The 25827-nt window shown below is 39.4% G+C and overlaps 1 protein-coding gene across 1 annotated transcript in view; it reads left to right on the forward strand.

Moving 5' to 3' along the window:
- The window catches only part of LRP2 (LDL receptor related protein 2), a 227082-nt gene that overhangs the window by 59633 nt on the left and 141622 nt on the right, over nucleotides 1–25827 (forward strand). The window contains exons 5-15 of the mRNA XM_030916829.1: nucleotides 1976–2086; nucleotides 2426–2539; nucleotides 4274–4390; nucleotides 5654–5806; nucleotides 7501–7620; nucleotides 13520–13648; nucleotides 16638–16807; nucleotides 17560–17783; nucleotides 19737–19943; nucleotides 22454–22656; nucleotides 24639–24779. Of these exons, the coding sequence (XP_030772689.1) occupies nucleotides 1976–2086; nucleotides 2426–2539; nucleotides 4274–4390; nucleotides 5654–5806; nucleotides 7501–7620; nucleotides 13520–13648; nucleotides 16638–16807; nucleotides 17560–17783; nucleotides 19737–19943; nucleotides 22454–22656; nucleotides 24639–24779 (1689 nt within the window). The remainder of the gene's footprint in view (nucleotides 1–1975; nucleotides 2087–2425; nucleotides 2540–4273; nucleotides 4391–5653; nucleotides 5807–7500; nucleotides 7621–13519; nucleotides 13649–16637; nucleotides 16808–17559; nucleotides 17784–19736; nucleotides 19944–22453; nucleotides 22657–24638; nucleotides 24780–25827) is intronic.

The raw sequence follows: 25827 nt of genomic DNA on the forward strand, positions 1-25827 counted from the left end.
GAAAATGAGAGAGCCACCCAGCACACTTATTCCAGATTCTTTATAATTATCACCTTAAATGAAGTAGCCACTGTTCAAGCCCAGATTAATTTTCCTCCTGACAAGTAGCTTATCTGTTGCAAAGAGCTGGGTTTTCTATGGGTTTTTCTCCTGCTCTTAAAAGGCTAGATAACACATTGACTCTAGGAGCTATCTGGCTCACAAGGGCAAAGGAATTGCTTGCTGGCCTCACCTGGTCTTTTGCATCTCTTGAAAGCAGAATTAGTAAACATCACTTGAAGGGAGAGTTGTGTGACCCATTTGAAGGTACATTTGTAAGGCATATCTTCTCAGCGAGGAAATACAGCAATAACTCTAGGCACCGGCTCACTTTTGGACTATTAAAAAACAAAATAAAATTCAGAAAAAATTTTAAATGTTAACTAGCTATTTAAAAACACCTTCCATTTTAACATATGATCGACTATACGTATCTCTGGCAATTGAGATATTTAAGGACACTTAACAGACTAACTTTGAACCTCTGGAGATGAGAAGAGTTAGGCTTATTCCTTTACTATACCAAAAAAAAAAAAAAAAAAAAAAAAAAAGAAAAGAAAAAAGATCATTGGAGAGTCCGTTTTTAAAAAGTGCAGGTTGTTAACATGGCACAAGTTTAGTACAGTTTCAGCACAGAATTTTGTACACAGCTTCTGCTTGAAAAGACTTGGGACTATCCAAAGAATTATCTTCAATATATTTATATCTCTATAAAATCTCAAATGGGGTTCTTAAGTGCAAAATTGAGACTCAAAGTTAACTAAGACATACCTTTTCCTTTGTTAAAAAGAAATCAGAAGATGACCTGCTAATCAATACAAAAATAATCTTTCATGAAAAAGATGGTCAGACCAAGGAAGATATCACATTTGTGAAAAGGAGGGTATTCAAAGGCCATAAAAGGCAGAACTTCAAAATATTTTAAAAAGCCAAATGACTAAAATGTTCACCTGTGATAAATAATAGCAATATTGAACATTTCTTGAGCACAGTGAGTAATGTTCCACCACCCCTGTACTAAGTGTTGGGGATTCTAAAATGAGTAAGACAGGATCCTTGATCTCAGGGAGTTTCGTTATGTCATGGGGGAAAGAGATCAACAATCCACAGAATAAAGCCTCCAGTAAGAAGTCACGAGAGACAGGTGGTCCAAGTCTGGTAAGTAGAGAGGAGGGACAGATAGCATGTTATTCCTGTAAGGGACTTCCTGATTTTCCACTGTGACCTAGAAAACCAGGTCCAGTGAGTAGCAGTGAGGTGGTCACATGTACATAACATGGCAACAATAATTTGTGCTTTGAGGGCACATTATGCTTTTCAACATGCTTCACCAGACAGGGTCTTTTCAGGCCTCTCTACCCTGTGCAGTAGATTATCCAAATGTGCAGATAGGGAAGTAGAAACATAGGACATGAAGCTTGAGTCACAGTAAATAGCTGCCGAGTGGTACCTCTGGGCCACCAGGGCTCCTGAACTCTAGGCCTGCTTTCTTTCTCCACCCCCCAGTGGAAGAAATGGCTTTTCTTTCTTCCAAGCTTGTGCGGTGGTACTTTAGTTTCCTGGGATGTTATTTGTATTATGTAAAATAATGTTCCATTTTGAGCTAAAGTTAAATTCTTTCTCATTCTTCATCTTTTAGCTCTAAAGTCACTTCTTTAGGGGAGACTTTTCTGCTATGCAGTCTCACAGTCCTCTGTACTTTCCACATTGGCACTTATCCCAGTTTGTAATTTACCATTTGTGTCTTACTTGACTAATATTTGTCTCCCCTGTCCAGCCGTACTCTCCATGAAGCCAGGGAGCATATTTTTTTGTGTGTCTATCAATATGTGCTCAGCATTTAGTGACTTGCATATAGTAATCACTCAATAAATGTTTGCTGAAGGAAATTTAAGGTTTGTTTGCTGTTTCCTTTTTTTTTTTTTTTAAACAATAGAATACGCAACATGTGAGCAGCTTACTTGTGACAATGGAGCCTGCTATAACACCAGTCAGAAGTGTGATTGGAAAGTTGATTGCAGGGACTCCTCAGATGAAATCAACTGCAGTAAGTATTGCGCACAAGATGTGCAATGGTGTGCTGAAGCTGGTTTATACTGGCTTGAGAGAGCCAATTATGTGCATCTCTTCCCAAGTTCAGTTTCAGTGAATTCATGTTGGTAGTTTGAAGTCAGCCGTTGGTAGGAGTATTTACACACTGGAAATCAGCAAACATTACAAACCAGGGCCTTTTTGTTCCTGGATAACTGATTCTTAAACATTTACCAGCACACCACTGCTTAATAAGAATCCCTTCTTAAATTGGAGATGATCTTCCTTTGAGATTAAATGGCTACAATGGAGTTAACTTCTCTCTTTTCTTTCCCTTCCTAACTTTCTGTTGCAGCTGAGATATGCTTGCACAATGAGTTCTCATGTGGCAGTGGAGAGTGTATCCCTCACGTTTATGTCTGTGACCATGACAGTGATTGCCAAGACGGCAGTGATGAACATGCTTGCAGTACGGTGATTTCTTTATGCTGGGTCATGTTGTTGGGAGTGTTTTGTTTTGTTTCAGTTTGGTTTTGTTTTATTCCCACCTCCCCCACCAATGTACTACTTTTTTCAAGGAAAAGAGTCACTACATTTGATGGCAGATGGAATCAGAAGGTCACAGGTCACTAGGGGCCATGACACGAGCCTTTGTGGTGTTGCTGGACCTGGGCTCCTTTATCTTTCAAGGATCTGCGTAGATGTAAAGGGCTAGTGATGGACAGTTTGCCTTCTTTCCTTAGGCTCCAGGGGTACAGGATATATTGTATCACTGCATTCTCAAATGACCCGTACCTCTGAGAACCTTGGTAGTCGAGTAAGAGAAGTGTTTTTAAGGGAAAGGAATTTCCCTAGGAGTGGCTCTAACTCTCCTCTTTACTTTGAAATTTCTACTGCATTAAAGTTGGAGGGTCAGGAAAGTTTCTTTTTCTTCTTCTTTTTTTTTTTTTTTGGAGACGGAGTTTTGCTTTGTTGCCCAGGCAGGAGTACAGTGGCGTGATCTCGACTTATTGCAACCTCCACCTCCTGGGTTCAAGCAATTCTCCTGCTTCAGCCTCCTAAGTAGCTGGGATCACAGGCATGCGCCACCATGTCCGGCTAATTTTGTGTTTTTAGTAGAGATGGGATTTCACCATGTTGGCCAGGCTGGTCGCGAACTCCTGACCTCAAGTGATCCGCCCGCCTCAGCCTCCCAAAGTGCTGGGATTATGGACATGAGCCACTGCGCCCAGACTGAAAGTTACAGTGTGGTATAGGTGGCTTTCTTGCCTCCACTTCTTCACTCTGACCTTGCTTTTATGTCCATGCTGTTGTCTGCTTGTTGCCACCTCCACTTATTTTTTCAGAATGAGTAAAGTTAGAAGACTCTGTGAAAGAGTTTTACTATTTCCAGTAAGTTGACAGCTTTTTGTGGTGATTTATTTACTAGAATGTATGATTTCCCTCCTTACCTCTTTTGATTGGTTGGTACCCATGCCTTAGGGTGTTGTTAAATATTTTCGATATCACCCTAATTTTCAATGAGTCATGCCTGACTTCCTTTCTGGAACCTGGGCTTATTTCAGCGACAGAGAATCATAGAGAATGTGACATCATGGAATGGTTGACTCAGAATCATTTGGTCATAGATTAGCAATTACGGAGCTTATAGTAAAATATGAGAACATTGGATGTTGTCATGTCTGCAGCATCTTTGTCTGCATTTTCTGTTCTGTGCCAACACATTGCAAACCATCTTGTTTTTAATTTTTAATTTTTTTTCTTTTTTGAGACAGGGTCTCACTGTGTCACCCAGGCTGGAGTGCAGTTGTACGATCTCAGCTCACTGCAACTCCACATCCCCAGGCCAGGCTCATGCCATCCTCCCACCTCAGCCTCCCGAGTAGCTGGGACTACAGACATGTACCAGTATGCCTGGCTATTTTTTTTGTGTGTGTGTGTTTTTGGTAGAGATGAGGTCTCACCATGTTTCCCAGGCTGATCTAATTTTTAATCCTGAAAAACAGAAACCGGCATCTGAATTCATTTCCTAGACCCAAAGCTGCTGTTACCTTCTTTCTCTCTCTCTCTTTTTTTTTTCCTGCTTTTTAAAATTTTTGTCAAGATATTTAAGAAATAGTTCTGCTTAGGCACTGAGGTGAGAGCACTTTGAGTTTTTCCAGGTGATTTGTGTCTTTAGAGTGCAGCTGTTGCTTTGTTCCAGACTATCCGACCTGCGGTGGTTACCAGTTCACTTGCCCCAGTGGCCGATGCATTTATCAGAACTGGGTTTGTGATGGAGAAGATGACTGTAAAGATAATGGAGATGAAGATGGATGTGGTAAGGAGGGGAAGAGGTTCCTACTGAAAAGCATTTTCTTCAAGTGTTTTCCAGTGCTTGCTTTTTCTCTTTTCCTTTTTAAAAATTTTGTGTGACAAGCAAGCCTCAGGACTGGCTGGAGTTGAAGGAGTTGTTTAGGTACTTAGTGGGTGGGGAAGAAGGAGGTGACTTCACTAACTTTTCCTAAGAAGATTCAGAACTCAAATACAGATTAAATTATAATCCTCTCCTTTCTATCTTTAAGGCAAAATAGGTAGGACAGTCTCTCCCTCTTCTATATCTCAGTCTGACTTTCTCCCTTTAAGACTGTCTGTTTTAAATAGATTTACCTATATAAAATTAATAGGCTGGGGAAGGAGAGAAAATAGGGAAAATGTCATTTGTCTTAGACCTTACAATCTTTAAAAATGACTTTGAACCTTGGTAACAGTTCAGCTTATTTTTTTGTTTTGGTTTTGTAAATTCTGATTCCCAAATGAGTCACTGACGTTTAGTGGTGAAAGAGAGGCCACCTTAGGAACATGTGGGGTGGAGCTGGGGATTGGTAAGTGTAGGAGAAGCTACTATCCAGAGAAGTGCTTAAAGATTCTGTGAGAAGGAAATTGCCAGTGATATTCACCCTTTTACGTTACTGATATTCACCCTTTTATGTTGCTGATATCATCAGCAGCACCTCCAACAATTTAGCCCTTACTAATACCCACAGCCTACAGTAAGTTACCTGCACCATTCCAATCCCAGGTATGATAAGGGAAATACTTGTTCTGGGAGCATAAAACATGGTTTTATGTTTTTATGTTCCAGAAAGTGGTTTTTCTACATTTGGGTTATGGTTTTTCTTATACTATTGACATTTCACTAAATAAACAAAGCAAATCAAAAAGCTCAACCACAAACTCAAGTAATTCTGGACCTAACTTGATGGTCCTACTTCGATAATTCAGGATTTAAATAACTGCATCTTTTCCTAGGGGATTATGAATCTAGTTTGTTGATAATTGAGACCGTATCTGCTTCTTACTCTTATAACCCGGCTGGGGGCTGCCTCTTCCAGGGAAAGTGGAGTAATTCCATTACGCCTGTCCTTAGAATCTCAGTAAAAGACTAGTGGTAGAGTTAGAAATCACTAACTTATTGTAAAATATAGATCATTTATGGATTTCTCTTGTCCAACTTGCTCTACATCCCCTTTTAACCACTGATTGAAAAAGAGCTTGCTGTACCTCCCCTGTGGCCTGTAACTCTCTCTTTTTCCCCCCACAGAAAGCAGTTCTCATGGTGTTCATAAATGTTCCCCAAGAGAATGGTCTTGCCCAGAGTCAGGACGATGCATCTCCATTTATAAAGTTTGTGATGGGATTTTAGATTGCCCAGGAAGAGAAGATGAAAACAGTACTACTACTGGAAAATACTGTAGTGAGTATAATAGGCATTTACCTGGGTAACTTTCAGATAAAGATATTTCTGTTTTCTAGAACAGATGTTCAAATACAGTGTATCTGTTGGCGTTTGCATAACAAAGCACCCCAAGACTTAGTGGCTTAAACTGACAAATGTGTCGTCTTATTTCTCACAGTTCTGTGGGTTGGCTAAGTAGTTTCTCTGGCCTATATCAGCTCACTCAAACGTCAGGATGTTGCAGTAAAAGCCTGGGCTAGCCTAGCTTTGTTGACCCAGAGACTGAAAGAGCAAACCCTCGGGCTCAAGTACTTTCAAGGTTCTACTTATGCCAAGTTTGCTCAAGTCTTATTGTTCAAAGCAAGACACTTGGCCAAACCCAGAGTGGATGGAAGAAATAGACTCCATCTATTGATGGGAGGAGCTTAACAAGTTTTGGAGAAACTCCCCGTCCCTAATCCCTAACACACACACAGGGAGGATTGTTTCAATGGCAATTTTGATGACCTTAAAGATGTGTTGGAGATTTTATTACCTGGCGTATACTTATGGAAAAAGGCCTTGTCTGCCTGTACTAAAAAAAAAAAAAAAAAAAAAAAACCTTCTGGTTCCTGGGTTACGTACTTTGAGTTACTCTCCAACGGCAAAACTGAGTTGGCCACGAACAGTGTTATTTGTGTGTCCATATTCATTTATGAGGAAACTGACTGGAACTAGGGATTTTTTCCTCCTTTTTTGTGACTGTAGAATATTCACCCCACCAACAACCCATCAACTCTGTGGACAGCTGACTGTCCTGTAAGGGAATACCATTTAAAACCTTGATTTCATCAATAATATACTCTGACTAAATCTGTGGTTGCCTAGAAGTGCCCATGTAACTGCAACCCCAAGGTTATTTTTTGTTTCCTGACAAAAATTGTACATAATATTTAAACAGGCAGATACCTCTATGGTTTTTTTTTCTCTATTTCATTTGGAAGCCCATTTAAAAAGGCTCAAAAATTAATAAAAGATGTGTAGTCACAGTATGAAAGTTGGAAAATAAAAATTAACCAAAAGAAAAAAATATAATCACCTGAAATCCCATCTCTTGAAGCCAGCCACAGTTAATACTTTTAGGCTCATTCTTGCTCCAGTCACTTGGGAGTTCTTAGCCCTTTTTACTGTGTAGACACAAAGATAGACCCATGCATGACCTGTTTTTTTTTTTCATAAATAAGACTTATAATGACTTACACTTGCACATAGTTATAACTTTAAAAAGGAGCTTTTATTCTTTTTTTCTTTTGTTTCCACTCGAGACAGGCTCTTGTTCTGTCACCCAGGTTAGAGTACAGTGGTGCAGTCATAGCTTACTGCAGCCTCAAACTTCTGGGCTCAAGTGATCCTCTTGCATTGGCCTCCAAAAGTGCTGAGATTACAGGTGTGAGCCACTGTTCCCGGCTAATGTTTATACTTTTAACTTTTTGTGAAGATGAGGTCTAGCTATGTTACCCAGGCTGGTCTTGATCTCCTGGCTTCAAGCAATCATCCTGTCTCAGATGAGCTTTTATTGCCAAGTTTTGCAGTAAGCTTTGAAGGGTGACAGATTTTTCTGTACATCTACTACATGCTTACTTAGCTGCTACTGATGGAAAAAGAAGCTATTAGGTTAATCAGTGTTGTCCAGAAGTCACCATTCATTTAACAAAGTTCTTTTCTTCGTTTAGGTACGACTCTGTGCTCTGCCTTGAACTGCCAGTACCAGTGCCATGCGACGCCTTATGGAGGAGCGTGTTTTTGTCCCCCAGGTTATATCATCAACCACAATGACAGCCGTACCTGTGTTGGTAAGTGATGGGGGGGGGTGGGGGCTACTTGTCTTTCATTAGAGTACATCGACAGGTCCCCTGATCTCTGACATCAAGGAGGTTGCACTTGTGGAGAATCGTCATGGTCAGTCATAACAAAGCAACCCAGACCTCACAGAAAACCTGGCAAATAGGGAATTTTAACTCTGAGAAGGTTTGGTGTGGTGTACAAGACAAAAGAGTGGTTCTGTCATGAGCGAGTTGACTAGCTACCTGGAACCTATCCACTACTTGTTGAGGGTGGTAGTCCTTTTCTGTTTTCTTTTCAAGTATTTGGCATCAGGATTGGTGCAGCCATCTGGTTACTGAATACTGAACTACTTCCATGAGGTTGGTAGATAGCTGCTGCTTAAGCCCAGCAAGTACCCCTACCTTACTCCCCTGGCCTCTTCTCCAGGATGCACAAACATCACAGCAGAGGATCACCAGGTCATTGCTCAGGTGACTACACTTGGTGGGTCAGTGCCTATGCTGGGCTGGCTACTCATTCCACTGATTGTGACATCTACTTGGAACCATCATTCGAGATGAGCAGATTCTTTATCATGATGCTTCCAGATGGTGGCTGGCATTAAACTAGATACCGGTACACCAACTATTTCCTCATATCTCTCCTCTCTGACTTCAGAAATGATTTCTCCCATTGGGAGATTTTTGATTTTGATGCCATCTTTGTATCTCACTGTGATTAGGATGGGGCCTTACCATGGGAGAATTAGACATGGCCAACTATCATCAGTTTCCATTTTCTTAGTGAGTTTTTGGTGCTCTGATCTTTTTTTCCTTCGATCTGAACAACATGAACAACAAACATACTAGCAGGAAGTGATCACAGAGGTTTAAAGAAAACTGTTTTTACTGCTGTTGGGAAAAGGCATATGGAAGGCAATTGAAACTATTCATTTAAATCTGATAGTCTTCTATGGGTATCCAAAGTGATTCAGAATTTTCCCAGGATATTTGTATTCTTTTGATATTCCTTAGAAATATGAGATATTCTTTAGGGCTTTTGAGATAAAAACAAACATGAAATGTGTGAGAAACGCTCCCTAGAAAAGTATTTCTTCTGAAATTATTATTTTAATATTATTAAAATATTAAAATGTTAATATTTTAGAACTCTTTGGTAAAATTTGGTAAAAAAATATTGAATTTAGATAAACCTAATGAAGTTATTCAAAGTCTTTAGTCTCAGCTCATGGCTTCCAACATAATTATACTTTGTCAAACATGGTTAATCTTACTAACTACTCATAGCCAGAAAAACCTTTCTTTTTTTCTTTATTTTATTATTATTATTATTATTTTCAGCAGAAGTGCTAGCAAACAGAAAAATGTATTGATACCAGAAATAAACTCTGGTTTGCAAATTAAACTTGAAATTCTTGAGAAAGTCTGCTCCTTAGCGTTACTGAAAACTATAATCGTTGGGCTCACTTACTTATCATATGCCAAGAAAAACTGGATTTTCATATCCACGAAAGCAATCCATGTGAGCTTTTCCTTGTGTTCATAGTAGGTAATTGTAGGTTTTTAATGTCAGGACCAAGTCCCAAAGTTGCCCATCTAATTGCTCCTCTTAAGTAACTGTATTAAACAAGGTACTTTAAGATCAAGTGACTTAAGTGAACTCTGGAATAATTTAAGAAGGCCCCTGCATTTCTAATCATTTTAAAACATTTTATACATAAAAGTTATGATCTGCAACTGGCCTTAAATAAGATTGGGGGCCACTTTTTGTGTTTTATGGTTATCATTACCATTATATTAGGGATGCATTCTAGTAATGTACAGATACTTTTCACACAAATGCCCTTGTTGGTTAGGTGGTGACCTGACTCTGGGAGTCCTGCCTGGATTTCAGGTAGCCCTGGGCAGAGGGGCAGCCTCGCTTCTGCTCAGAGTGGGGCTGAATCCGCTGTGGGTGTGAATCTGCTCCTGTGTCTTTGGCAAATGTCAGGCTCCTTTGCCCCCCTTCACTTCTACCCAGCTGCCAATCCCATTCCCAGCCTTTTAGTTCTCTAGGCATTTTCCTTTTCTCTTAGTAGAAAAGAAGTTCCAATAGAAATACCAGAAGCCACATTCTCAGTATTACATCAGCTTTTCTCTCTTTTTCCTTTATCAACTCCCAAAGAGGAGTTGTCTTACAGTTGAAACTTGATAGGCCATGAAGTCCTTTCAGGAAAAGTGATTTGTTCTTTCAGAATCCCTGATTCAGTCTTGTGATGCCCCACAAGCTGTTCTCAGTGTTTTGTTCCACCCTAGAGCCCAGATAACACATTTTCCATATTTTCCAACATATAAGTCTGTGGTGAGCCTTGGGTTGTATTTCCAAATGTCTAGGGTTTCCTAAATGTCAGAAATTCAGGCCACTTCAATTTTCAATAGCCCCTTACAAAGTGAAAGGCTGTCATAACAAAGTTGTTGTTTTATAAAATTTTGCATTTAACCTACTAGTGAATGTAAGACAGAATATTGCAGTATTATGCATGCACAAGATAATTTCAGGATTAGAGAACGTACCGCACATTAATAACACGTTGGAAGTAGTGTGTTCTAATACTGGGGCACTAATTCTAAGTTCCACAACAGACATCTTCTTTCATTCCCGCCAGCGCATTTCTGGGACTTTAGTACAGACAACCTCATTTGGAGATAATCTCAAAAGTCTACATTTGAGGGCCTTTGTGAATATGAGGCCCCCTGCCACCTGCAGAGACCTTTTCTGTGACCTTTGCTGTCCTTCAAGAATGTGTCATTTGCCTCTGAGTTTTGAGGCTGGGTTAACATTTATTTCACATTTGTTTCAAAGAAGACTATTTTTCTCTCTTTATAGAGAACTCTTTAAATACATGACATTAGGAAACCAGTTACACTTGTTTCAGCTGAGCTGAATTTTTAGGGGAATTGTTGCTTTGGTTTGCTCTCTCAAGCATTTCATTTCAACAAATACTCTCTGTATGGCTATAACCCTCTGCATGGCTGACACATTACAGAGGCTTCAGGTGTTGGAAACCTATGTACCATTTATTATCTTAGACATGGCTCCCCAGTGAATACCTCGGTGGTAATCAAGAATAACATTGAATAATCTTGACACGAAATCTTGTGTCTTTCTACCATTCATCTGCCCCTGGTAGTCTTGACCTGGCAGTGGAAGCTCTGAGGCATGCTGAAGCAGTTTACTGGGCTCATTGTTTCTGATTGACAGGACATGCTGTTTGTTGACAGAATGACATCGTGGTGCAGAGTGAGGGCAGGGAGGTCATTCAGCATAGTGGGGTTTCACACAGCCAGATGGATCAGAGGGTGGCCAAGAGGGTCTCGGTTAAAAAGGGGTTTTTGAATTATTTTCACAGCAGTATTTGTTGGTGGGAGGAGACAAAGAATAAAAAGGAAAGAAAATAGATAAAGGTATTGGAGTGAGAGGGGGATTGTAAAGTAGTGTTTCAGTGTTTTGTGTGGTTTCCACTATCTTTTCTACTCTCATGAAAACCCTCAATTCTACTTTTATTTTTCTTGTCTTCACTCTGGCTGCTGATGGATGTTAATTAACTTTCATATTTCTCTATAGTGATCCAAGGATACAATCTTATTGTCACAAAAGTGACAGCAATTTTACACACTCATTCAAATCCTGTTTTTTGAGATAGGGTCTTACTGTTGTCCAGGCTGGAGTGCAGTGGCTCAATCACGCTGCTCACTGCAACCTCCCACCTAAGCCTCCTGAGTATCTGGGGCTACAGGCACGCGCCTCCATGCCTGGCTATTTTTTTTTTTTTTTAAATTCTTAGTAGAGATAAACCCTTGCTATATTGCCCAGGCTAGTCTCAAACCCTTGGACTCAATCAATCCTCCCACCTTGCCCTCCCAAAGTGCTGGGATTATAGACATGAGCCACCGTGCCTGGCCCACTCATTCAAATCTTTAAACCACTTGTAGTGCAGGTGATAGGAAGGGCATTTGTGCTAGAGAATTCCTAGTTATGACTTCTCCACCTTTGGTTTCCTTCTGTTTGACATCAGAACTTCTTCTCAGAGTGACTCCAAATCCTTAGATGTAGTCTCATGGATCTTGCATTCAAAATGAAGTTATGACATTCTGGGGATTTGAGGGAGAATGTCCTGTACTTCTTTTCCTGCTGAGGCAAAGCCTTAGGTGAAGCTTTCTCAGGGCTGAGTTGAGGGGACAGAAGGGAATCATCAGTGAGGGCATTTCACACCCTCACGTGGCCTTTCAACCTGCTAGTGTCCAGATCGGATTGGGGTTTTTTCCTTTGGTTAGTCACAGTCTTTGGAAAGATAGGTATGCTGGCTCATGTCGTTATGTTTAATCTGCAGGCAAATGGGATTATTAGAAGAACCTTCTTGGGGTTGGGTACAGTGGCTCATGCCTGCAATCCCATCACTTTGGGAGGCCAAGGCGGGCTGATCATTTGAGATCAGGAGTTTGAGACCAGCCTGGCCAACATGGGGAAATGCTGTCTCTACTAAAAATACAAAAATATTAGCCGGGTGTGGTGGTATGCACCTGTAGTCCCAGCTACTCGGGAGGCTGAGGTGGAAGGATTGCTTGAACCTGGGAGGCAGAGGTTGCAGTGAGCCGAGATTGTGCCACTGCACTCCAGCCTGGGCAACAGAAAAGAAAAGGGAAGAACCTTGGGCTTTTGGTGGTTTATGGAATGGTGGGCCACCCAGCAGGAATGGTTGAACCCAATTCACAGTTCTGACAGTTGCTTCAAATGTAATCAGATCATAGAGCTCTGGAGAATTCTAGACTTGGGAGTGCAGTGGTTTCAGAAATTGTAATCTACTTGAGAACTTCCTGAAACCAGAGGGTGTGGGAACTCTACTGTTATAGTTTGCATGGGCCATCCTCCAGGGAAGAGAGCAGGGTAAAGGATGATGGAGAGTGGACATGGACTTGGAAAGTTAGGTGTACCCAGGATAAGACAATTTCTGCACCCCTGAAGACTTACAGTCTTTAAGAAAGACTCTTTTAATATTTTGTTGTGTTCTCCACTCTATATTCTATTGTTTATGTCAATTATATTGGAAGTATTTTTACACAGTAGAACTGGTAATGAACAGAGCTCTGTCATATAAGGGACTTTCAATGAACATTTATTAAATGAGTGAATAATAAGTTAACCAATAAGTAGAGGAGAAGAAATTTTTGATGTCTTGAAAATAAGTTCAATTTAATTTTGGTTGTAATTTTTTGACATCAGAGGAAAGAGAACTGGGTAAATAGACCTTTCCAAATACTTTATTGCAGTCATAAATTTGTGTCTTCTTGAGGGACTGTCTATAGGCAGGTCTTACTTTATTGAGAAATGGTGCTGTCCAATAGAACTTTCTGCAGTGATGTAAATGTGTATCTTCACTCTCTAACATGGTAACCACTAGTCATATGTGGCTATTGAGCACTTGAAATGTGGCAAGTGACTAGGAAAGCAAATTATTAATTTTATTTTATTTTAATTAATCTAAAGATACATTTAGATAGCCACAGGGGGTTGGTGGCTACCATTTTGGAAAGCGTAGTATTAAAGGGAAACATTTACACCAAAGTTTATATATTTGTAAACTAACATTAATAAATGAAATGCAATACCATAGGGCTATGAATTCAGGAAGTGTTGTGCATTTTCTGTAAAGTTATCCTTCATGTAGGTTTAAAAAATGATGTAAATATTCTTTTTCCTTACATGAAGATGGCTGTTATAAATTCTGAGAACCTGTGCCTAGCTCCAGAGGGTGTTTATTTAGACACGGGCAACACTACATTCTTGGCCATCTTATCTAGGATTTTTGTCAGAGAGTGCTCAATAAATGCTGATAACCTTGACTACAAATGTGTATTTTCCATATGGCAGAGTTTGATGATTGCCAGATATGGGGAATTTGTGACCAGAAGTGTGAAAGCCGACCTGGCCATCACCTGTGCCACTGTGAAGAAGGGTATATCTTGGAGCGTGGACAGCATTGCAAAGCTAATGATTCCTGTGAGTAAATTATGGACACCTGAATCTGTGAACAGGAAACAGATTCTAATAGCTTCTTTCCTTCCTTCTGATGACAGCAGAATTATCAGCATTTATGCTGTTAGCAGGGTTTTATCATTACAAATCAGGGATGGCTCCTGTTGCCTAGAAAAATTGGTTAACATTAATTTCATTCTTTGATTATTAAGGACCAATTTGTCGATTAATGGTGACCATTATTAATATTTTTAAATTGGTTGCTTGTTTACTTTGACCTAGGCTATGATATCACCAACCTTTAATTGTGGAATAAATGCTCTGCCTACATTTGATTGGCTTGGACATTTAACTTTTAATTAATTACCTACCACAAAAGTAGGTGACAACTATCTACAGAAATAATTTTTGCAGTGTTCTTGCAAAATTTAGGGGTATTTCCAAATAGACATGCTAAATTTGGATTAAAATTCTTTTGAATGCCCTAATTCTGGGTACTTTGTTGGAATCAATGTAAGAGTATGGAAAGTAGAGAGTAGTAAATAGTAGTAGAGAAAAGTCATGGAGAAAATCTGCAAAACATAGATGAGGGCTCCAAAGCATTTTGTCACTGTCAATTTCTCTGGACGAAGGTGTCAGTATAAACTCCTATTTTCCAATAGTTATTTCACACTTGATTTTGAAGTGTCTTTGATGTCTTCTGAAACTTAACTGCTCCCACAACTGAAGAATGGCCCATTTTCTACTTGTTTTTGCATAGAAATACCTGATTTTCTGTGTAGTAATTTTTAGGTTCAGCAGATTTTTAACACTTCAATTTGTTTATTTTTTGCATAAGTAACATATTTATATGTTCACATATTTTAAATTATAAGAAGATATGTAGTGAGATGCCTTCCTCCATACCTATTCCCCTCTGCATGGTTTTCACTTCCTCTTTCCCATGAGTAATTGCTGTTTCTTCATTTCAGTTCTAGAGGTTTTTTAATGAATAAATAAGATTGTACAAATATAGATATTTAAATGTATTTGTATATCTATATATGGTAGTAAACTATATGCACAGTTCTGCATCTTGTGAATGTACTTAAGATATTTTCCGGAGCTTTCCATATCAGCACATGAAGTTATTTCTTAATTATTTTATTTATTCATTTATTTATTTAGTTAGTTACTTATATTTATTTATTTTTGAGAATGAGTCTTGCTCTGTTGCCCAGGCTGGAGTGCAGTGGCGCCATCTTGGCTCACTGCAACCTCTGCCTCCTGGGTTCAGGCAATTCTCTGCCTCAGCCTCCCGAGTAGCTGGGACTACAGGCATCTGCCACCACGCCCGGCTAATTTTTGTATTTTTAGTAGAGATGGGGTTTCACCATGTTAGCCAGAATGGTCTTGATCTCCTCACCTCGTAATCTACCCGCCTCGGCCTCCCAAAGTGCTGGGCCTCCCAAAGTGCTGGGATTACAGGCGTGAACCACTGCATCCAGCCTTACTTATTTATTTTTGAGATGGAGTCTCTCTCTTGTTGCCCAGGCTGGAGTGCAATGGCAAGATCTTGGCTCACTGCAATCTCCACCTCTTGGGTTCGAGTGGTTCTCCTGCCTCAGCCTCCTGAGTAGCTGAGATTACAGGCCCCCGCCACCACGCCTGGCTAATTTTTGTATTTTTAGTAGAAATGGGGTTTCCCCATGTTGGCCAGACTGATTTCGAACTCCTGACTTCATATGATCCTCCTGCCTCAGCCCCTCAAAGTGCTGGGATTACAAATGTGAGCCACTGTGCCCGGCCTTAATTATTATTATTTTTTTTATAATGGCATAATATTCCTTTTTTTTTTGACGTTCATAATTTGTTTAACTAGTCCTCTACCGATGAACTTTTATATCATTCCTTATCTTTTGCTATTGCCAATAAGACTGCAGTTAATACCTTGTTCATAGCAGCATGATTTATAATCCTTTGGGTATATACCCAGTAGTGGGATGGCTGGGACATATGGTACATCTAGTTGCGGCACTATTCACAATAGCAAAGACTTGGAATCAACCCAAATGTCCATCTGTGACAGACTGGATTAAGAAAATGTGGCACATATACACCATGGAATATTATGCAGCCATAAAAAAGGATGAGTTTGCGTCCTTTGTAGGGACATGGATGCAGCTGGAAACCATCATTCTTAGCAAACTATCACAAGAACAGAAAACCAAACACCACATGTTCTCACTCATAGGTGGGAACTGAACAATGAGATCACTTGGACTCCGGAAGGGGAACATCACACACCGGGGCCTATCATGGGGAGGGGGGAGGGGGGAGGGATTGCATTGGGGAGTTATACATGATATAAATGACGAATTGATGGGTGCTGATGAGTTGATGGGTGCAGCACACCAACATGGCACAAGTATACATATGTAACAAACCTGCACGTTATGCACATGTACCCTAGAACTTAAAGTATAAAAAAAAAAAAGTTTGAAGTGAAACTTTGAAATAAATTCTGATTTAAGAAAAAAAAAAAAAACCTTGTTCATAGATCATTTTGCATACCTGTGAGTATATAGACAGATTTGGAACCACCATTACCATCTTTTTCAGAGTGATTTCTTGGTAATCTTTAAAATGTCTTCTGTGTTTAACAAAATCTAGAGTTGCACATGGGGCTAAGGAGCCCATATCATCAAGGAGTCTTGAAAACTTCTGAGAAATACTCTCCTCAGTGTCATTGAAAGTGCATTGGACTAGCATCCAGGATGCTTGAATTCTTACCAAATTCTTCCTAACTTACTGAGATTTTGGACACTTCATTAAACCTTTTTGTGCCTCAATTTGCCCTTCTGTAAAATGGATAGAATGATAGCTATCTGTCTGCCTCAGAGGTTTATGTTAAAATCAGGTAAGACAACGTAGAAGATAGCATTTGAAAAAGCAGAAAGCATATCAGTTGTAAGCTACTTCACCATCCTTGCTCACCTGAAGGAGTGGTGATGCCTTCCTTCTTCACATTTAGTTGGCGAGGCCTCCATTATCTTCTCCAATGGTCGGGATTTGTTAATTGGTGATATTCATGGAAGGAGCTTCCGGATCCTAGTGGAGTCTCAGAATCGTGGAGTGGCCGTGGGTGTGGCTTTCCACTATCACCTGCAAAGAGTTTTTTGGACAGACACTGTGCAAAATAAGGTAAATAGAAATTGCAGGAGCTGAATGGAACCCTGAGCACAAAGTGTTGATAGCTTTTCACTTTTAGAGGGAGTAGAGGGGAAAGTTCCTTTGTTTTCTAACAAAAAAGGCCCTTGAGATATTTTATGTTAATCAGCACCTTTTCCATGCTATACTATTACATGTGACCTCTTAAACAAAGCAGTCTATTATATGGATTAGCCTTGAGCAACTTTTAATTTTATTCGAAGTGGAGTCCAAGAGCCTAATTAAAAGAAATAGTAGACATTCTTTCAAAACTGGATAGATATTTGGTGGTAATTTTTGAAATTTGATCATTTAAAATGTAAAAAGCACACTGCTTTTCTGGATGATAAAAATCAGATTTTTACCTGCATCTTCTAAATGGAACTGTAATTCGGGATCAAGTAACAAATATTGACAGTATTTTGTTTAATGGCCAAAATTTTGTTCCACTGTCTTATTTGGAAAGTGTGATGGGTTTAATTTCATCTTGGAGTAATGCAATGGAGATTTTTGAAACATAAATTTCAGAAACTCCTAAAGAGTTATGGAATTTTATTTATTTCTTCTTCTTACATTTTATTATACCATTAATGCAATTCTCAATTATTTAAATAACTTGCATGAAATTTCTAAAAGTTGAGAATTTAGATTTTTAGCAATTCTGGTTTGATTATAGCTAAAAAATCAAAACAAACCATGTAGTTAGTGATGCTGAAGAAATATAATAATTTTGGTTTTTCTTTCAGGTTTTTTCAGTTGACATTCATGGTTTAAATATCCAAGAGGTTCTCAATGTTTCTGTTGAAACCCCAGAGAACCTGGCTGTGGACTGGGTTAATAATAAAATCTATCTGGTGGAAACCAAGGTCAACCGCATAGATATGGTAAATTTGGATGGAAGCTACCGGGTTACCCTTATAACTGAAAACTTGGGGCATCCTAGAGGAATTGCCGTGGACCCAACTGTTGGGTAAGTGATGTGAAAACATATTGATTCCTGCATTTTCAGAATTTTCTCTCTCCCTCTATACATTGAACATCCATTGGATTAATCGAAGGCTCATTCTGATTTCTTTTAGGCTCTGTACTCTAGAACCCATGTCTATTTTGTGCCCTTATTTTTATAAGCTTTAAGAGAGTTTATTAAATATAATCCTATGTGAGGACATGTCACCCAAACACACCTACCGGTGTACTAAAAATACTAGTTGTTTTGGGGGTATGAATTTTATTCTTAGTGTTTGCCACATTTTCCTAGTTAAGAGATTGGATTCTGTGTTCTAACTAAATCTAATATTATTATTACAACTAAACATTACTTATGTTTCATTATTTTTAAGACGATTAACCTGAATTCGCTGTAAAGATTTTTAAAGATGGGAAAGGAGGTTGGAACTATTCCTTTCAGAACTTTCTTGATACAGGCTGGGATTGAGATATCAATGCTAATATCTCATTACAAGTTGTTCATCTGAATCAACCCAGAATCACTGATAATGCTTTTCTTCAGGTTTAAATTCAAATTTCCCAATCTTCACATTTGAGAAGTGTTATAGGAGATGTAGCTTTCTCCTAGAATTTCACAATTGGGTCTTAGGACCCTCGGATAAGCTTTAGGCTATTTTAGTCTTGGTGAATGATGATTATTCAGTTCTGCTTCATTATATCAGCTATCCTTCTTGAAAATGATGGAAATGTTCTCTGTCTATGCTTCAGAATGGAAAATTGAGGAGCAAAATGGCTTGATAGCTTCTTTTAAAAGGTATTTGTAAGTTTTCCTGGGCGTAAAAAAGAGAAGCAAAGGACAGATAAAGGAAACAGAGGAGGAAGTTCAGAAGGTGAATATGATTTTTTTTTTGTGAGACAGGTTCTTGCTCTGTTGCCCAGGCTGGAGTGCAGCTGCACAATCATGGCATGCTGCAGCCTTGAATTTCTGGGCTCCAGCAATCCTCCCACCTCAGCTTCCGGAGTAGCTGAAACTATGGGCAAGTGCCATCATGCCCAGCTAATCTTCTAATTTTTGTAGAGACAGGGTCTTGCCATGTTGCCCAGGCTGTGTCCCGACCTGCAGGACAGTCAAACAGACCCTGGAAGGGGGAGTGGGAATGGAGGAGACAAGAAAACACGAGAAATGGAGACAAGACAAATAGCCTGATCAAGTCTCGTTTAATGGTGGCAGTGCAATGCCTTATATAGGCTGGCAGAGGAAGAGGTTGGGCCAGGGCGGTGACAGGAGGCTGGGCTTACTCAAATTACAATCGCGCATGCGCCATGGGTTTGTACTTTTCCCGGGCGCGGGATCGAGCCTGCGCCCTAGGCTGCATATCTTCCTGGGCGGGAAAATGTTTGCGCGCCCGCGGGAAAGGTTGGCGCGCACGGGAACAGTTTAGGCGCGTGCGGGAAAAACTTAGGCGCGCGCGGGAAAAGCTTTCGGCGCGCGCGGGAAAAACTTAGGCGCGCGCGGGAAAGGTCCGCAATAAAGAACCCGGAAATGTGCCGTCTTGTCTCCGCTTTGCGGAGATCAAGCAACAGAGGTCGGCTAATTCCGGGCCTCATGGCTCCAGACAAGGCTGGTCACGAAATATGGGCCTCAAGCGATCCTTGTGCCTTGACCTCCCAAAGTGCTGGCACCACAGGCATGAACCGCTGTGCCTGGCTGGCTGAATATGAACTTTTAGACTGCCATATTAGTGCATCATAGTAGTTGCTATTTGGAACTGTTGACGCTCCTGATTGACCCCCGCAGTCTCTCTCTCTCTCTCTCTCTCTCTTTTTAAAATACTTAATTTCCCTGTTGCTTTATACTGTGGTTCTCTAATCAGCTGGATAAAATTTCCATTGATCCAAACACACTATTAAAAAAAAATTCCCGGGTAAACTTGTAAAATACCAGATTCTTTCATCTTCTGTTTTTCTTTTGTAGTTATTTATTTTTCTCAGATTGGGAGAGCCTTTCTGGGGAACCTAAGTTGGAAAGGGCATTCATGGATGGCAGCAACCGTAAAGACTTGGTGAAAACGAAGCTGGGATGGCCTGCTGGGGTAACTCTGGATATGATATCGAAGCGTGTTTACTGGGTTGACTCTCGGTTTGATTACATTGAAACTGTAACTTATGATGGAATTCAAAGGTAAGAAGTATTTTGTATGGCTTTATGGTTTTATAAGTTGTGGGGAAAGTGCTTGAAATGGCTGGAGAGAAACATCAAAGGACCAGAATGAAAATATTGCTTTGTTGGTTGGCATGATAGCTTTAATGACCTTTGTACTGATATTTGCATGAAGTGACTTGCTCCGTTTTGTTAACTCTTCTTGTGTCCCATAACACAAGAGGTAAACCCTCATTAACTATAACCTCCAGCCTTTGTTCTTTGATTTCTCCTCTCCAACTACTCGCCTAGTCCCAGATGATGCACATTATTTTCATTTACTCCAGAGTTCATTTGTGCTTTGTTTCTCAAGATCACTTTCCCTTTTAATTTTCTAACCTTCCCCTAATAAATGCATGTTTTATTAGGTATTTGATGTTGCCTACTGGGAATTAAATGGATTTTACTCTGCTTTTATATATTTCAAATTTCAAGGAGAAATTCTTTGTATTGTACTTTTACCTGGTGTACAAAGATACTTAAACGGCAATATTTGAATGCAGAATATGGCTTTCTTTTTTTTTTTTTTTTTTGAGATGGAGTCTCACTCTGTCACCCAGGCTGGAGTGCAGTGATGCGATCTCAGTTCACCGCAACCTCCGCCTCCCAAGTTCAAGTGATTCTCCTGCCTCAGCCTCCCCAGTAGCTAGGATTACAAGCATACACCACCATGCCTGGCTAATTTTTGTATTTTTAGTAGAGATAACATTTCACCACGTTTCCCAAGCTGGTCCCAAACTCCTAACCTCAAGTGATTTGCCCGCCTCGGCCTCCCAAAGTGTTGGGATTACAGATGTGAGCCACTACACCTGGCTGAATATGGCACATTTTTTTTTCATCTTTGTACTCTGATTAGAGCTAACTATAACTTAATGTAAAAAACCTATTTTAGATCCTCTCCTGTTGGTATTTTCAAAAATTGGGTAAAACATGTTCTTCAAATTTTGACCCAAAATATTATTCTTGGGTGGATTCAGCAAATAGACTGGTTAATTTAATTTTCCTCAATGACTTGATTTTATGTTTTCTCAATGAAAGCAATATTATAGTTTTGTTTCCTCTTATGTTTCCATTTTGTAAGGATAATATCACAGTTTGCCACTGGATTATATATCCTTAGAACAATCTCTGCTTCGTTAAATGAAGTGATTGGGTATTAATGTGGTTACTTCCTATCACTGAAACTGGCTTCCATAAGGGGAATATGAATAAATTTTATGAAAAAATTAGCTAACCCAATAAGTCACATAAAATAATTGTGAAATTGCCTAAATTTTTTCTCTTTGGGATATTTTAGCATTACATTATATAGTCTAACTTTTGCTAAAGTAAAAAAAAGTAAAGCATAAAAGATAAAAATCAATGGAGTTTCGAAAAGATTTGAGTGGTTTGCTGGCTGTGAAGAAACATCAAAGAAATATTAAAGCTCACAAGTACAGCTGAAATCATAAAGTCATTGCCTCTCGCTTTGCCAGCAGGTGGCATTCAGGGTTCTGGAATTTGCTAACTGAAAAAGAAACTATTCTCTAATCTTAATGTACCGTGTCATTATGGAATGTTTCAAAGTGTACACTAACCTGCCACCTTAGGTTTCTTTGTTTACTCCCCGTTAGTGTGTTTCCCAGCTTTAATATCTTTAAGTCTTTTCTTAGAGCTCTATGGTCCTTTTTAGTTATCAGGGGATGCTAATATTTTTCTTTGAGGTCTTTGTATTACGCCAAAATAAAGAAAATAAGAGTTTTCCCATATCAACCATCTTCTGCCTCACTCTGTTCATGTGTCTAACTGAATCATGGTTTGTGGAGACGTAGTCATGGGGGGGTGTTGTTGATTTCCTCTCTTTGCTTAGTGCCTAATTTTACTTCTATTTTCTTCCCAGTCAAGTGGCTTTGGGCCTCCATTGCAAGTATGATCAGTTGATAGTTCCATCAAGCAGATGCATAACAGTGGTAGTGGCATTGCTTCTTGCTCTCCTTACAGTGATGTCAGGAGCAGATCTGGGCGCTTGCTGAGGCTTTAATCCTACCACTCACTGTCCTGCTCCCTAATTGCTAGGAAATGGTCAATGGTGCAGTGGAAAATAATTGGCGAAGGCATCTTTTCCCAGACTTCCAAAGTCTTGGAATACTCTTTCACCTATGGTATTCAACATGCTATTTCACATCTTAGCCTTTTAGATGTGGGGCAACCTAAAAGGAATGAAGATCAAAAGGGAAAACAGTAAATTCCAAAAAAGTCTAGGACAAGCTAAAGGATTGACTGGGACTGAAATATAAGTCTCAGGCATCTTTTCCAAGAGACAACATGAAAATCCTTCTATCATATGTAGATGGAAATATGTATACATCTAAAATATACCTTTTCTAGTCTATTCCGTATTTGTGACAAGAAATTATTTAGCTTTTCAGGCATGTAATTGAACTAACTACAGCTTTAATGATAATAAAGCAAAACTAACACATTGTATGATATATATGTGTCTTTTATAACAGGAAGACCGTAGTTCATGGAGGCTCCCTCATTCCTCATCCCTTTGGAATAAGTTTATTTGAAGGTCAGGTGTTCTTTACTGATTGGACAAAGATGGCCGTGCTGAAGGCAAACAAGTTCGCAGAGACCAACCCACAAGTATACTACCAGGCTTCCCTGAGGCCCTATGGAGTGACTGTTTACCATTCCCTCAGACAGCCCTATGGTAAGCCTCAGAACAGTGGTAACCATGCTTGGCACTGGACTTGGTGGAAAGATTTTCTCAAAGCTTTGAAAGTTAATAATGAGGGGTCTCATGTGATTTGGGTGGCATTCTCAAGTATATGAAGGGTTGGTTACCCGGAGTGTTAAACTCTATGAAACTGGTTCTACAGATTAGGAGCATTCTGGAGAAATTGATGTGTTTCAGAGTTAAATGCCAAATCTAGAGGGAATTTAGAGATTTATTTAACAGATGTTTATTGGCACCTGCAAAGATGCTTGGGGCTATAGCAGCTCACAAACCAAACCAAAATACCTATCCTCATTCTACTGGGAAAAACATCTATTTCAAACTTCTAATATTACAGTTAAGGAAACAGGTCACACAGAAGAAAATGACATGTCTAAGTGTCCATTTTAGGCAGTGTCAGAGCCATTTTTTTTCTTCTTCTCTGTTGCATATGTATGGCACCTGTTCTTTGGTTCTGATTAATCTGTCATAGGCCAGCTGGGTTTGGTGTTTCTCTGGCTGGTCACTTATTTAAAAAAAGAAATATTTTGATTCAGACACTGCTTAGTCTTCTGTTATTTTACCATGTATTTTTTTCTTTTTCTTTTTTCTGAGATGGGGTTTTCACTATCTGGAACTCTTGGCTTCAAGCGATCCTCCTGCCTCGGCTTCCCAAAGTGTTGGGATTACAGGCGTGAGCCACTGTACCTGGCCTATCATAAGCTTTGTTTATGTTTCCAGGTTATAGCTTGAGCTTTGATATGTCTATCTGGACTGTATATGGCTCTTTTCTGTATTTGCTTATGGATCAAAGAAAAAGAAACATAAACTACACTATGTTGGTAGAAAGTTTAATATTGGTGAACAATAATTTAGAGGAAAACAGATTTGCTTTAAAACTCTCATGTTAAGTGATGGATCTATTTGGGATGAAGAAAGACTACAAAGTAATGCAGTTAACTTAACAAAAGCCCAGCCACTGGAACTGACACATTTAGATGAATATCCTTCAGTGTCACCATCCTGGGAAAATATATATTTGTCTAAAAATAGATATTTTATCTGAAAACGTTTTTGGAAATATCTATTTGGAATAGTTTTTACACTCAACTCACAACTAACCTCACACCTGCCCTCACATTAGATCCACTAGATCAATGATCAGTGTGATTACTCAAATTACTATTTTCATTATTTGGCTCAGAATGACATCTGCCTATTGTTTCCCCAAATCAATCCACCCGAGAAGATAAAGAGAATATTTTAAAGAATAAGTCAAAGGCTAAGAAGACAATTTTAAAAGCAGATATAAAATTTCTAGCTGTGGCAGTGATCTTCCTAAGGTCACTACTTTGAGAGTGGCTTTTGGAAGTATTAATTAGTTTGTGTTGCAGACATTTAAGGTTTTGGAATCAGATCTGGCTTTGAATCCCAGTCAAGCTGTTTAGCTGCTGAATAATGCTCGGCAAGTTATTTAACTGTTTAGATTCTTGGTTTCCTCCTATGTAAAATTGGAGGACTAATACTTACCTCTTAGAGCTATTGGTTACTAAGTTGGTTTACTTACAAAGTAAGCATCCAGTGAGTAATATTTATTATATCCTACAAATGGCAAAAAAAAAAAAAAAAAGCAGTGAAGTGTGGGTTTTCTTTTGGCAGTTATTTCTAATCATGGAGGATAGCAGACATACTCTGACATAATTATTGGGGAGAAAGTTTAAGGAGTGCTTTCTTTTTTTTTTTTTTTTTTTTGCCACCATCAGTTGGAGAGTGGATAGGAGAGCAGCAGTGATACTGGGAGGGTTAGTGTAGCCAGATGTGGATGTATTCAGTAGTAACCAGTAGTAATGTTTTCAATACGTTGCTAATCCATTACTCTATTTCACCTATAGGTGAAAAGGGCTAGAAGTGGCTTCGTGTCTTGGATAATTACACATTTCTAATTGCAATTTAACCCTGTGCATTTTTCCCTCCAGCAACCAATCCGTGTAAAGATAACAATGGGGGCTGTGAGCAGGTCTGTGTCCTCAGCCACAGAACAGATAATGATGGTTTGGGTTTCCGTTGCAAGTGCACGTTCGGCTTCCAGCTGGATACGGATGAGCGCCGCTGCATTGGTAAGAAGTCTGTTTTGGACGTTTTTCGCAGGTGGCACAGGTGTATGTGTGTCCAAACCTCTAACTAGACTAACTGCTGTTCTTGAACTGGACCAGCTCCCTGTGTAACTTCTTCACTGCAGATAAGCTTTCTGTAGCCCACAGAATATCTTCCTTGGTAGGCACCACTTCTACTATACGCAGAGCTATGTTCGAAAATGTAAATTTCTGTCTTTTGGGATTTTGCTTTAATCCCACATCTAAGGTTTTCTTGGGTTCCCTTTCCCCTTTGTTTGTTTCCTGAAGCCTTTTTCTCCTATTAACTATGGTCTTGAAATTCCATGTGGTTGAACTTTGAACTCTTTTCTATACCATGTATACCTTTTCCACTTTAGATGTTAGCCTTAACTTTGATGGGAAGAATTGTACTTCTCCCCACTTTGACTTCTCCTAGACCAACACGTATGCCGCTTTCAACCAGGTAATCACATCTGAATTCCATCTGGCTTTTTTTCTTTCTCTCTGTGTTCCAAAATGAACCCCTGAGCATTGGGGTAGCTCAGTTCCTCACACAGGTTTTCATCTTTCAGTTCAAACTTTCTCGTATCTGCCTCCATATTCCTGATTTCATTCTTACCTTGAAGGTTTCCTTTCTTCCTCTTTGGTTTCTTATACATCTATTCATACTTAAGCCATTGCCTGGGCCCTAGCTAATGATGAAATGCACTCCTACAATATTTGTTTTTCTTATTTTCCCTTCTACAACTCTCCTTTCTGTGCATGTGACAAATTCTTGCTCTCCAGATGTTGCTGTTTCTAGCGTAGTATGTAAATTCTCTTATTCTAACCAGACAAATTTGTTAACTTCTTAGGTAGTTTTAGATTCAGAAAAATCACCCTCATTTAAAAAAAAACGTGTATTTCTAACTATTATATCAAAATAGTGCATTGTCTAATAATTTTGCTTTTAAATTTCATACCTGCAATTATTATCTTCGTCTTGGCCATACCTCCTTCATCTTCTTGATTCCCTGACATACTGTCACAATCTCCTCTTTGATTTTAAACA

This window comes from Rhinopithecus roxellana, chromosome 14, assembly GCF_007565055.1.
Source record: "Rhinopithecus roxellana isolate Shanxi Qingling chromosome 14, ASM756505v1, whole genome shotgun sequence".
NCBI classification, from domain to species: Eukaryota; Metazoa; Chordata; class Mammalia; order Primates; family Cercopithecidae; genus Rhinopithecus; species Rhinopithecus roxellana.